The sequence below is a fragment of the Ornithorhynchus anatinus genome, chromosome 4 (assembly GCF_004115215.2).
Source record: "Ornithorhynchus anatinus isolate Pmale09 chromosome 4, mOrnAna1.pri.v4, whole genome shotgun sequence".
Classification (NCBI taxonomy): Eukaryota; Metazoa; Chordata; class Mammalia; order Monotremata; family Ornithorhynchidae; genus Ornithorhynchus; species Ornithorhynchus anatinus.
Window position 1 is genome coordinate 1,766,663 of NC_041731.1, and position 12,417 is coordinate 1,779,079.

Consider the following 12,417-nt stretch of genomic DNA (forward strand, 5'->3'; position numbering starts at 1 on the left):
TGGGAAGAGGCACTATATATGGAAGTGAAAGGGAGAAGCACTATATGTTATATGTTTTATATATATATATATATATATATATATATATTCTTTCAATAGTATTGATTGAGTGTTTACTGTGTGTAGAGCACTGTATTAAGCTCTTGGGAAATACAATTCAGCAACAGAGACAATTCCTGCCTACAGTGGATATATATATATATATATATATGTAGAAGTGAATAGAGGGATATGTGTGTGTTCACATGGGCCCCGTATCCACAAGGGGTGATGTGGGTGGCTAGGTTGGTCTGTGTGGATGCATGTGCACCAAGGGTGGTAACCACAGAACCCGGGCCCTTGGCTGTACCATACTTGTGTGCCAGACCAGGCGGATCCAAGGGGCACGTGCCAGCATGTATTTGTAGCTGGGGATACAATATGATGGTTGTGGGCCCTCCCGGTGATGTGTCGGGTCTCTGGCCCATGCTTGAGGGTGATGGCATGGCCTGGAGAGAGACCCCGGGGGACCCCCCTGAATGCCCACCCCACCCTCCTGTGAGATGTGCCACAGTTACCTTGCTGAGTAGATGGAGCCCGGTGAATACAAGCTTTCCCCGCTTAGCCGGGGAAGGAGAGGATTCGTCAGCCTGCCTGCCTGCCAGCCAAAGGGTGCTGGTGGGAGAGGTTTTCTCTCTCTCTCTCTCTCTCTCTCTTTCTTTCCTCCTCTTTCACTGGCGCTGGGGGAGTGTTTGAGGGGGCGGCGGGCAGCAGCGGGGAGTGGGGCTGGCAGGGAAGCTGCTCTCTCCACCAATGAGCACGGGAGTTCCAGGAGCAGGATGAAGCACAGACACCCACGTGCCGAGCTGCCGGGTGGATAAATAGAGGTGGCTGCTCAGCTCAGAGCAGAGCAGGCAGAGGGAAGCCTCCACAGCAACACCGGCTCCCGAACAGCCACGCTCACCCGTCCCAGGAAGCTGGATCCAGGCCGACCCAGGGAACTGTAGCCGGGAAAGCCTGTTTGCTCTCCTGGGTTGGTTCTGAGCGACGGGACTGGACCCCGCCGTCCACTGGAGAACCCCTCCGGGACCAGAGAGAGACACAGAGAGACAGAGAGAACGCAGTGAGGGCCCGACCGACTCTCGCCCGCTTGCCTATCGGTGGAATCGGTCTCCAACCCCGACGACCCAACGGACACTTCTCCCCGCTGTACACCGGACCCGATGGAGCTGGACCGCCTGAACCCCAGCAGTGGGCTGCACCCCAGCAGTGGGCTGCACCCCTATCCTGGCCTGAGGGGGGGCGCGACCGCCAAGCCCAATGTCATCTTGCAGATCGGGAAGTGCCGGGCAGAGATGCTGGAACACGTGCGCAAGACCCACCGGCACCTGCTGACCGAGGTGTCCCGCCAAGTGGAGCGGGAGCTGAAGGGCCTGCACAAGTCCGTGGGCAAGCTGGAGAGTAACCTGGATGGCTACGTGCCCTCCTCGGACTCCCAGCGCTGGAAGAAGTCCATCAAGGCCTGCCTGTCTCGCTGCCAGGAGACGATCGCCCACCTGGAGCGCTGGGTCAAACGGGAGATGAACGTCTGGAGGGAGGTCTTCTACCGGCTGGAGCGCTGGGCGGACCGCCTGGAGGCCATGGGGGGCAAGTACCCTGCGGGCGAACAGGCCCGGAGGACGGTGTCGGTGGGCGTGGGTGGCCCCGAGACCTGCTGCCCAGGGGATGAGAGTTACGACTGTCCCATCAGTCCCTACGCTGTCCCCCCCTCCACCGGAGAGTCCCCAGAGAGCCTGGACCAGGGCGACCAGCACTACCAGCAATGGTTCGCCCTACCCGAGGAGTCGCCGGTCAGTCCAGGGGTGGACACTCAGATCTTCGAGGATCCCCGCGAATTCCTGCGTCACCTGGAGAAGTACCTGAAGCAGGTGGGCGGCACGGAGGAGGACTGGCTGTCCCAGATCCAGAACCACATGAATGGGCCGGCCAAGAAATGGTGGGAGTACAAGCAGGGCTCCGTGAAGAACTGGCTGGAGTTCAAGAAGGAGTTCCTGCAGTACAGCGAGGGCACGTTGACCCGAGACGCCCTCAAGCGCGAGTTGGACCTGCCCCAGAAGCAGGGCGAGCCCCTGGACCAGTTCCTCTGGCGAAAGCGGGACCTGTACCAGACCCTGTACGTAGACGCCGACGAGGAAGAGATCATCCAGTACGTAGTCGGGACGCTGCAGCCCAAGCTCAAGCGCTTCCTCCACCACCCTCTGCCCAAGACGTTGGAGCAGCTGATCCAGAGGGGCCAGGAAGTCCAGAATGGGCTGGAGCCAACCGACGACCCGGCCGGACAGAGGACCCAGTCTGAAGACAACGACGAGTCGCTGACCCCGGCCGTCACCAACGAGTCAACTGCCAGCGAAGGGACCCTGCCCGAGTAGAGGCCGCTCCTTTGCGCCACCCCCCGTGCCGCCCCTGTGCCCACCGCGGCCTGGCCTTTCCGGCGGGGTCTCCGTGGGGACGTCTCTCTCCTGCCTGGAGAGAGTAGGGACCCATGGGGGGAGAGGGGAGGAGCCGTGGCCTGTGTGTCTCCACCCTCTCCCTCCTCTCTGGCCACGGGGAATTGGACTCCACTTCCGGATGGACAGATGGAGAATGATAACCTCAGGGGCTCGCCCTGACTCTCCCAACTGCAGGCACAGCATTCAAGACCCCTTTTGCTGAGTCTGCCGCCCTGTCTCCAGTCCCATCAGCGTCTTCCCTGCAGCCTCCCAGCCGCTTCTCGGGGTCACCCCGACCCAAGGCACAATTGGCCACTCCTGACCCCCTTACCATTCCCACTACGCCACCCTTCTCCTCCTGCTCCTCCTCCTCCTCTGCACTGAAGAAGCCAGAAGAGCCCGACGTGCATGGCTCCCCGGACAATATGAGCCCAGACGTGACCTGGTCTTGACCCTTCGGCCATGCACTCCAGAAGACATCCTGTCCAAACCCCACTCAGAAGGGAATTTAGGGGAAGCCTGGCCCCAAGCCTCTCCTGACAGCCCCCTCTGGGATGCAGCCACAGTGTGCTGGTCTCCCCAAGACACTCCCTGCCCAGTGATCACAGCAGCAGAGGCAACAGATGGTGCCCAGTGGTGGCTTCAGCGTCTCCCAAGAGCTAGAAGGTAGGGTGCACCATGCTCTATCTGCACTTTCAGGGCGGCAGCCCTGTCCTCTGGGTGGCCGAAGGGGGTGGGGGGAGCTTGGGGAGTTTATACGTGCCCAGTGCCCGCCTCCTTCAGTGGCCCAGAGCCTGGCGAGTCTGGTCCGGATCCCCAATAGGCTGGGAGGGGAGTGGTGGGAGGCTGTGGGAGCAGCTGGAACTCTAGGGATCTCACCGGGTCTGTGGGGTTCTCTTTCAGGGTGCGGTGACTCAGCCAGTGCCGGTAGTCTAGAGCCGATGATTCAGGTGGAGCAGAGCTCGGAGAGTGGGAGCCCAGATCCAGGATGCCGCCCGGAATCTGCGATGGGCGTCCTGGGGCAGCCACCACGTGGCCTGGCCAGTGAGAGCGTCCAGGTAAATTTCTCTTTGACATCCTGAGCTTGCCCTACTCCCACTCCCTGCTCTTCTCCTCCCACCCCCTGCCAACCCCCAGACAACCCACTGAACCTTCCACCCCTACTACAGCTCACTGCATAGGAATGTGCAGCCTTGGGCTTTTCCGAAGGACAGAAAGCCACATAGATATAATGCCAATTATTGAATCACTGATTAGGGGCTTAGAGGGAGGAGGAGGAGGCTGGGTGCTGAGGTAGACCCGCGATTTGTCTCCTGAATCTGAACAGCACATGTGCTCTTCCAGAGCACTTTTACAATAAGAATCTCATTCTTTTCTCTCCTTGGGAGGAAGGTAGAAGAAGGGATTATCATCCCCATTTGACAGATGGGGAAATGGAGACCCAGAGAGGCTGATTGGCTCAAGGTCATATAATAATAATAATATTATTAATAGTAATGGCATTTGTTAAGCACTTACTACGTGCCAAGCAATGCTGGGCAATGGCAGAACTAAAATCAGAACCTGATCTTCCCACTTCTGAACCCATGTACTTATCCCTAGTCCCCTTAGGCTTCCCGAACAGTGGTCCTCAGACTTTCCCCGGGCCTGAGGAGGGGAGGATAGGGGGCTCTGTCCCCTCACCAAGGCTGGTCTGGAGACCTACGCTCTCAGTTGCAGCAAACAGAGACTCTTTGAGCCTGGGAGGCAGACCAGAGACCTCCCTCGCATCTCCCGTGGCCCGGGCCAGCTAGAAACCGGGACCTATCTCCCTCCCCAGCCCCGCTGCTCCAGCTTCCCGCTCTATCCCTCCCCCTCCCACCTTCCACCCCACTAGGGGTCACGGTCTAACCTAGATTCTCCTGGTGATGGTTTTAGGTACTCACATCCCACCAACCTTGTGCTGCTGTATGAGAGAGAAAATGCCACGGGAAGGCAGAGTCTGAGTCAGCAGAGCTCCATGCCCCAGAGAGGAGGAGGAGGAGGAGAAAGAGAGCTGGGCAGCTGCTTCCCCAGACACGTGAAGCTGAAGCCAGGCAGAGGAGACCAGCGAAGAACAGAACAGTCAAGACCCGGCAGGGATGGGGAGACACAAGCTGCCCTAAATCCCCTCCCCCTGGCGGAGAGGGTCCCTGGAGAAGATCGGCAAGATGCTTTTTGATCACAGCCAGTTCCTGAGGGAGTCTGCTGTCCAAAGACTCCCTGCTCTTTCGCAGAGTGCAAGGGGGGCTGGGTTGGGGAGGGAGAGTGCCCTGTCTTCCCCACGTTGCCACCTGCTGCTCTCGAGTTCCTCACCGGGCTGCGTAGGCCTGGGGAGCATAGGGCACAACTGAGTCCGGGGTCCCTACATCCTGACTGCCCCAACCTTGACAGTGGCCGGATGCCTGCCCCAAACCAATTAGTCTGAGTTCTCTCCACCCACCCACCCTTCCGCTCTGCCCGTCACTTGCGACGGTAGGTCGGTGAACTACACAATGGCCCATCCCCCCGCTACGGGACCGATTCGGCAAGTGGCAGGTCCTTGTCCTTTCCCAGACTGTAGACCTTCTACCCTCCTGCTGCACCATGTAGCTGGAATGCCCACCCCGAGCCTGCTGAAGCTGCTTTGATACATACACCTTTATTTTTTCATAACTAGAACTGATCCATCAGCCCGGTTGGGCTACCAGCCTGGGCCCGGGGCTCAATTGGCCCCAGGCTCGCTGGGCCCTGGGTTCGCTTGGCCTTGCTTCATGCCAAAGCTGTTTGCTCACTGCTGCCAGGTGACCTTTAAGTCCCAAGGGCCACAGAGCGGACGTGTCGGAGTCGGGGTCACGGGCACTGTCGAGCTGCTGAATCCCGTCCGGGGCCAGGGGTCAGGTGCTGGTCACAATCCATCGCAGCAGGGAAATTGTCTTTTGTAAGATTTCTTTAATAAAGCCTTGAGAGGATCTCTATGTTGGTGTGGTGTGATGGTTTCACCTTTCCCAGGTCACGAGGGCCTTGGTCCTGGGCTGGGAGGAGTTGAACTGAAGACAGTGGAGGATGGGAGGAAGCAGACGGTGGGTGGGGAAATCAAGTCACCCTAAGAGACTCCCTGGGTTTGGCCTCCTGGGCTTGGCCTCTCCCAAATGTTTGGGATTTCACCAAAGGAAAAGTTTCAGATATTTCCCAGCCAAATCCACAGACACCCAGAGCTGGAGGAACCTCAGGTCATTCAATCCAGTCCCCTGCCACTGGGGAGAATGGGGTTTTACCTGTTCTCAAGAATGAAATCCAAGTGTTATCCAAACTTGGTCCTGGATGCTTCCTCAGCTCTTCCCAACTAGAGGGAACGTGCGGGAGTCAGTGACCGAGGCCTCGGGTGATTATTGCATAACCATATGGGCTGTCCCCAGACTGAACTGCCAGCAGAGACCACCGTGTCAGGAAGGCCGAGTCTCCAAATGCTCGTTGGGTCTGGTGTAGACCCCAATTCAAGCCTAGGACCCGAAGTTTTTGACTTTCTCTGTACCCAGACCCAAGAGACAATGGCCGAGTCTCAGGACTCGGGGAGACCTACAGAGGTCAAAGCATCCATCCATCCAACCATCCAAAGTCACGGATTCCAGATCCAAGAGCCATGACAGGAGCAGCCATCTGGAATCGCCATCTGATATGCCTAAGCGGCTGGAGCTGATTGGAATATTTAATGGAAGCAAAGTGAAAATCAGTGAATCAGCAGGTCAGAGTGAGGAAGGAAAATCCCAGGAAAGGTAGGGGAAAGGAGAAGAGAGAGGCAGCAAGGGGTCTTTACTCTAAACTGTAAGCTTATTGCGAACAGAGAACGTGACTACCAACTCTGTTGTACTGTACTCTCCCAAGCACTTAGAACAGTGCTCTGCACACAGGAATCACTCAGTAAATACCATCGATTGAATAACTGATCGGTCGATCTTCCTACGCAAGACAAGGAGGGACTGGCAGGTGGGTGGAAGGAGTTGTGGAGGAGGCCCTTTCATCCAGAGGGTGAGACGGTTCACCACAGAGCCATATTTGCCAGGAGAAGCAGGATTGGTGGAGAGGACAAAAATCAGAGAACTCAGAACTGGGCTACTTGTGAAAATTCATTTTAATCATTTTGCCCTACCCCTGATCTCCACTCAAGTACTCAGTAACCTGCTCTTTGAGGGAAAGATGGTGTTGACCTACTCTTGCACTAACCAAGTGCTTAGTACAGTGTTCTGCACAAGGTAAGTGGTGGTATTTTTGTTAAGCGCTTACTATGTGCAGAGCACTGTTCTAAGGGCTGGGGTAGACACAGGGGAATCAGGTTGTCCCACGTGGGGCTCACAGTCTTCATCCCCATTTTACAGATGAGGTAACTGAGGCACAGAGAAGTTAAGTGACTTGCCCAGAGTCACACAGCTGACAAGTGGCAGAGCCAGGATTTGAACCCCTGACCTCCGACTCCAAAGCCCGTGCTCTTTCCACTGAGCCACGCTGCTCACTAGATATTGCAGATTGCCTCACTGTTGCCAGAAGAGTGTCTAAAACAGCTAGCCCAAGTCTTGGCTCTGTTTTTCTAGAATTACAAGGCCAGGGTTGAGCCGGGAAAAAGAAAGACAATTTAGGCAAACACCAAAATGATCTTCGGGCTGAGAGCTCAGCTCCTAGAAGAAGCCAGGCTGGGCTGGGAGTTGGCACTCCCCTGGGTCACTCGTATAGGCAGACAACCCAGGCAGACTGGAACTTGCATCTTTTTTTATAGTATTCGTTAAGGGTTTATTATGTGCCAGGCACTGTACTAAGCACTGTGTTAGATACGAGATAATCAGGTAGGACAGCCCCTGTCCCACACTGGTTCCCATTTTACAGATGCGGTAACTGAGGCACAGAGAAGTGAAGTGACTTGCCCAAGTCCACACAGCAGACCAGTGGCAGAGCCAGGATTGGAGCCCAGATTGTTGTGACTTCCAGGCCCGCGCTCCATTCCATAGTATTTATTGAGCGCTTACTATGTGCAGAGCGCTGTATTAAGCGCTTGGAATGTACAAATCAGTAAGAGATAGAGACAGTCCCTGCCCTTTGACGGGCTTCCATGCTGCTTCTCATGTTTCTGCCTTGCAGCAAGGACCCTCCCTTTCTGGTTTTGCAGCCAGCAGTGGGACGGGCACTGCTGGAGGATGCCAGTTTTGTCTCTTGCCTCTCTGGCTCAGATGACCTAGTGTTAAAGAAGAATATTTTCTCCACGACTTTCTGGACCATTGAGGGGCCGCTCACCCATGAGGTAGTTCTGATTTTCATGGCCAGGATAGAGTCCCCTAGACCAGGCTGCCTGGACACTTGGGTCTCTTCCCTGAATCTCCTCCTGCCTTGCTGTGTGACCTCAGGCCTGTTTCTTCCCTTTTCTAAGCATTTTCTCCTCTGTGGTGACTCGATGCTTCCTGCCCATGACAGCCCCTGTGGGACTCAAGACTTGGATGACTGTGAATCCACCATCGGAGCATAGAGGTACCTTCCAGCCCTCCAGCTCCCCCTCCCTGGTGCCCTCTGGGAAGAGTGGTTTTGTGCTGGGCAGACCCTAGTTTTCAACTGGCCTGATCCCTGTCCAGTACTGGGGGTTAGCTGGGAGGTGTCTTGGATTTCTGAGTGCTGTTGGTGCCCATTCTGTCTCCAGATCAAACCCAACCTCCTAACTGTCTTAAAAATCCCTTCCGGCCAGCGGGAGAGCCCTCCGCAGCCCCTCCGGACAATGAGATCACCCCCTCTGTGGGGCCCCCAGTGCCCTCTGTGCCAGGAACGGGATACTGGGAAGGGTGAGACACAGGAAGATTGGGCAACCAAGGTGTACCTGAGTCTGGGGATTAGCTGTTGTTTGTTCTTTCAGTAAAGCCGCAGAGGGGGACGGATGTTCCCAGCCCCTGCAGGCAGAGAAAATCTTCCTCAGGAACAAGTGCCGGTCAAGCTGAAGCTTCCGTAAGAGAGGGGAAGAATTCCTAGAGGAAAGAGGCAGGGTTCCCTATACCTAAGCTCCATGGTGATGGGCAGACAGGTCGGGAGGGACTTCCACCTCAGGGCTCCACAGCCCTCTCCTCCCCTCTCCACCCCCACCTTCAGACACACCCAGAGAGAGCAGGGTGGGCCTTTTGGAAGTCGGCCTGTGGCCCTCAGAGCCATAGTGTCTACTTTCCTTCCATTTTCAGGGCCGTGACTCCACTGGGAGGAGCCACCCGCTACAGCCAGAATGGCTGGAAGTGAAAGGCTCACTAATCACTTGATTAGGGTGACTTCTGACCTTGTTCCCTGGGTGGAAGGGTGTGGGGAATCGGAAAGCTGCCCGGCCAGATGGAGCTGTGTCTCGGGGACTGAGGTGTTTGTAGAGCCAATGGGACCATTCTGGGTCCACAGGTGCTTCAAGCAAGACCTGTTTCCTGCCACTCCTCCAGCCACCGCCAGACCCCCCTTCGCCGCTCCCCTCCCTTCCCCCAGCCTCAGAAGAGATCAGGTCTCCTCCAGGGGCCCTCTCCCCTGCAGGCTGGCCTGGGCGAGGGAGAGATCAGGGAGCCCCTGACCCTATAGTAGTGTGTAGAGTGAGGCAGGATGGGGTAGGGACGGCAGATCCCAACCCTCCACAGCCCTGCCTCCTTCCTGCAACACTCCCTTTCCTCCCATCCTTTGACGTGATCCTGGGGGAACCAGCGTTTGCCCTAATTAAGGCATCAGCGGAAGCCAATGATATAGGAGAGGGTGGAGAGTAGAGTGGGTTGGAGGGGACCTGGTTGCTAAGGAAACCCTCTTTCCAGGGTTCTTCCCTGCCTGCTCTGACTGGTTTATTCTCTGGGCACCCTGTGCTTCTGGAGGACGCCAGGGAGTTTGTGGGAGGCAAAGGAGAGGGGAAAACCTTTCAGAGAATTGAAGTCCACAATTTCCCCTGCTAATCTCTCTCTCCCTCTCTCTGTCTGTCTATCTGTGTTTCTCACCCTGTCTTTGTGCAGTGTTTGCTCCGTTTTTGATTCTCTGGAATCTGTCTCAAGCTCAGCAGTTCTGATTAAACTCCTACTCTGTTCTTGGAGACACCCAGAGGTAGAAGTTCTGATCCCTTACCCTCCAGGAGTTTTTAGTCTCATGGGAGATATAATAGACATGAATTGATGAACACACACTAGTTAAAATAGATTATAATATTGTTAATAGAGGAGGAGCTTTTGGAAGTCAGCCTCTGGCCCTCAAAGCCACAGTGTAAATTCCTGTGGGCAGGGAATGTGTCTACAAACTCAACAAACTGTAAAATGGGAATTCAATACCTATTCTCCCCCTCCTTGGACTATGGGTCTTTTGTGGGACAGGAACTGTGTCCAACCTGAATAACTTGCATCAATCCCAGCACTTAGAACAGTGCCTGACATATTGTAAGTACTTAATTGATACCATAATTATTATTATTATTACTCTCCCAAGGGCTTAATGTAGTGCTCTGGTCTACATGCAGAAAGCACTCGATAAATACAGTTGATTGATAATAACTGTGGTATTTGTTAAATGCTTGTCACACCCTAAGAGCGAGGGAGAACAAGTATTTAAACTTCATTATCCAGAAGAGGAACTGAGGCACAGAGAAGTTAAGTGATTTGCCCAAGGTCACACAGCAGGCAAGCCGTCCTCTAGACTGTAAACTCATTGTGGACAAGGAAAGTGTCTACCATCTCTGTTATAGTGTACTTTCCCAAGAGCTTAGTACAGTGTTATGTACACAGTAAGTACTCAATAAATACGATTGATTGATTAGTTGAAGGGGAAGGATGGGACTAGAAACTAGGTCACACTGCTGACAGAGAGCGAGAGGGAGCCTGAGACATAGAGACAGAGAGACTAGATAGGGATAACAGATACAAGTAAATAAATCATCAAGTAAGTAAATGAGGGCTGAGGAGGCTGATGGGATGGCTTGACCAGATGTGGAAGGAATTAACCCTCCCCCCTTTACCCTGTTTCCCTCATTCTCCTACTTTTCTCTCTTCTCAATTTGTTTCCTCTTTTCATTTCACTTCCTTCCTTAGCAGGCATCTGTCTCTGTAATTATGGGCCTGTATTTCCATTTTTCTCGGATCAGATCTGTTCTCTGTTTATCAAAATGTGTGTGTGTGTGTGTGTGTGTGTGCGCGCACTGCCTCTCCCATCAGACTATCAGTCCCTTTGAGGGGAGGAACAGTATCTTCTCCCTCACTTCCACTCTTAGCTTCCAGCACAGCATGTGCCGGTGTGAGTCGTGGGTCATTTCTCTCCATCAGACTGTCAGCCTCTCAGAAGGCAGGCCCACTGTTGTTTCCTTATGTCCCTGGTAGAGCGCCCTGGGTTCCCTGTTCCCAGGCTGGGCCTGACTGATTGACTGACTGACTCTCTCTGTGATGATTTTCCAGACATACCTTGGCAGCCCCCACAGCAGTAAAGGTGATTGTACTTGGCTGAGGGTGCTGGTGGGTTACAAGGGCAGCTCAAGAACTTGTCAGGAGGCTTTCTGCAGAAATTTGCAGAAGCCAGAGCTTGTGGCCCAGTGGGATCCTGACCAAGGGCCTGATCCTCCATTGCTTCTTCAGACTTTTCCCACAATTACAGATAACACCAACACGCTGCCTGTCTCACCAGCCTGTAACCTAGGCATTATCCTTGACTCATCTCTCTCATTCAACCCACATATTCAGTCTGTCACCAAATCCCGTCGGTTCTACTTTCACAACACCTCCAGAATCCACCCTTTCCTCTCCATCCAAACTTATGTACATATCTGTAATGTATTTATTTATAATGGTGTCTGTCTCCCCCTCTGGACTGTAAGTTCCTTGTGGGCAGAGTCTGGCTGTTATATTGTTATATTGTACTCTCCCAAGCCCTTAGCACAGTGCTCTGCATACAGTGAGTGCTCAATAAGTACAACTGACCAACTGACTGACCCGCTCCCCAGGTCGAGCCTGAGGCTTCGGTTCCAGGATCCATCACCACCCTCATCATCATAGGTATTTATTGAGAGCCTACTATGTGCGGAGCTCTGTATTAGTACACAGGAGAATGTTATAAAAATAAAACACACCGTCCTTGTCCTCTTCAAAGAAAAGGTGCTAACTAGACCTGACCCATAAGCAAATATACAGATAAGGACTCCTTTTTAGATATTAGCATTTCATTAGTCAGCTACTGCTTCATTTTCTGGGAGTTTCAGAAGAATGGTGTGTACAAATGGGTGCGGGGACATATGTAGGTGGGAAGTGGGCAGGTGTGTAAATGCATGTTTGCGAGGGTTCTGTGGGTGTGGAGTGTCAGGGTAGGTGAGTATGTGCTTATGCTAAATTTGTGTATTTAGTATTTGTACATGAGTTACGGGCTGGCAAGTGAGAAGATTGAGTGTCGCGAAGGTGTGTGTGTATGCCAACAAGTGTAGGTGTGATTCTACAACCAGTGAATCTCTTAGCTTGGGCACGTGTACACTACCAGTGTGAATAGATTTCTTTGGCATTTGTTGGTGAGTGTGTATGTGTGTGTATGTGACTGTGTATGTGACTGTGTATGTGAGTGTGAGAGAGAGAAAGAGAGAGAGAGAAGCGCACGTGGGTGTATTTGTGGGGGTGGGTTATTCCTGAGCTGTTCTGGGGAAGGATTCCCAGAGACTTGCAGCAGCTTATTAGAATTTCTTTCTGCCTAAGGCTCTCCCCCTCAGTTGAAAGGCAATCAAGTCAAATGAAAGAGGTCTGATTGTGTGGAGCCAGCAGCCCAGGAAGGTTTCTTTGCTCCTCTCTGAGCCTCGGTGCCAGATCTTCCCCCTAGGCACAGAACCCAAGTGTCCAGCCTCCCCAGATGGTCCCAAGCTTCCAACAGCTGAATGAGTGGGGAAGGGGTTTCCATGCCTGCAAACTGCCACTTCCCTTTTTCCAGCACCCCCAGCCTTCCACACGGAGAG

At 53.9% G+C, this 12,417-nt stretch overlaps 1 protein-coding gene across 1 annotated transcript; it reads left to right on the forward strand.

Annotated features, from left to right (window-relative positions):
* Window positions 1-892: 892 nt before the first annotated feature.
* ARC (activity regulated cytoskeleton associated protein) lies at window positions 893-5,444 on the forward strand. The gene is made up of 3 exons (XM_001512700.4): window positions 893-3,134; window positions 3,372-3,526; window positions 4,386-5,444. The coding sequence occupies exon 1, from the start codon at window positions 1,203-1,205 to the stop codon at window positions 2,406-2,408; it is 1,206 nt and encodes a 401-aa protein (XP_001512750.1). The 5' UTR covers window positions 893-1,202; the 3' UTR covers window positions 2,409-3,134; window positions 3,372-3,526; window positions 4,386-5,444.
* Window positions 5,445-12,417: the final 6,973 nt, after the last annotated feature.

What these genes read in the sequence shown, in the direction of transcription:
- ARC (XM_001512700.4), top strand. Translation starts at nt 1,203, where the DNA reads ATGGAGCTGGACCGCCTGAACCCCAGCAGTGGGCTGCACCCCAGCAGT.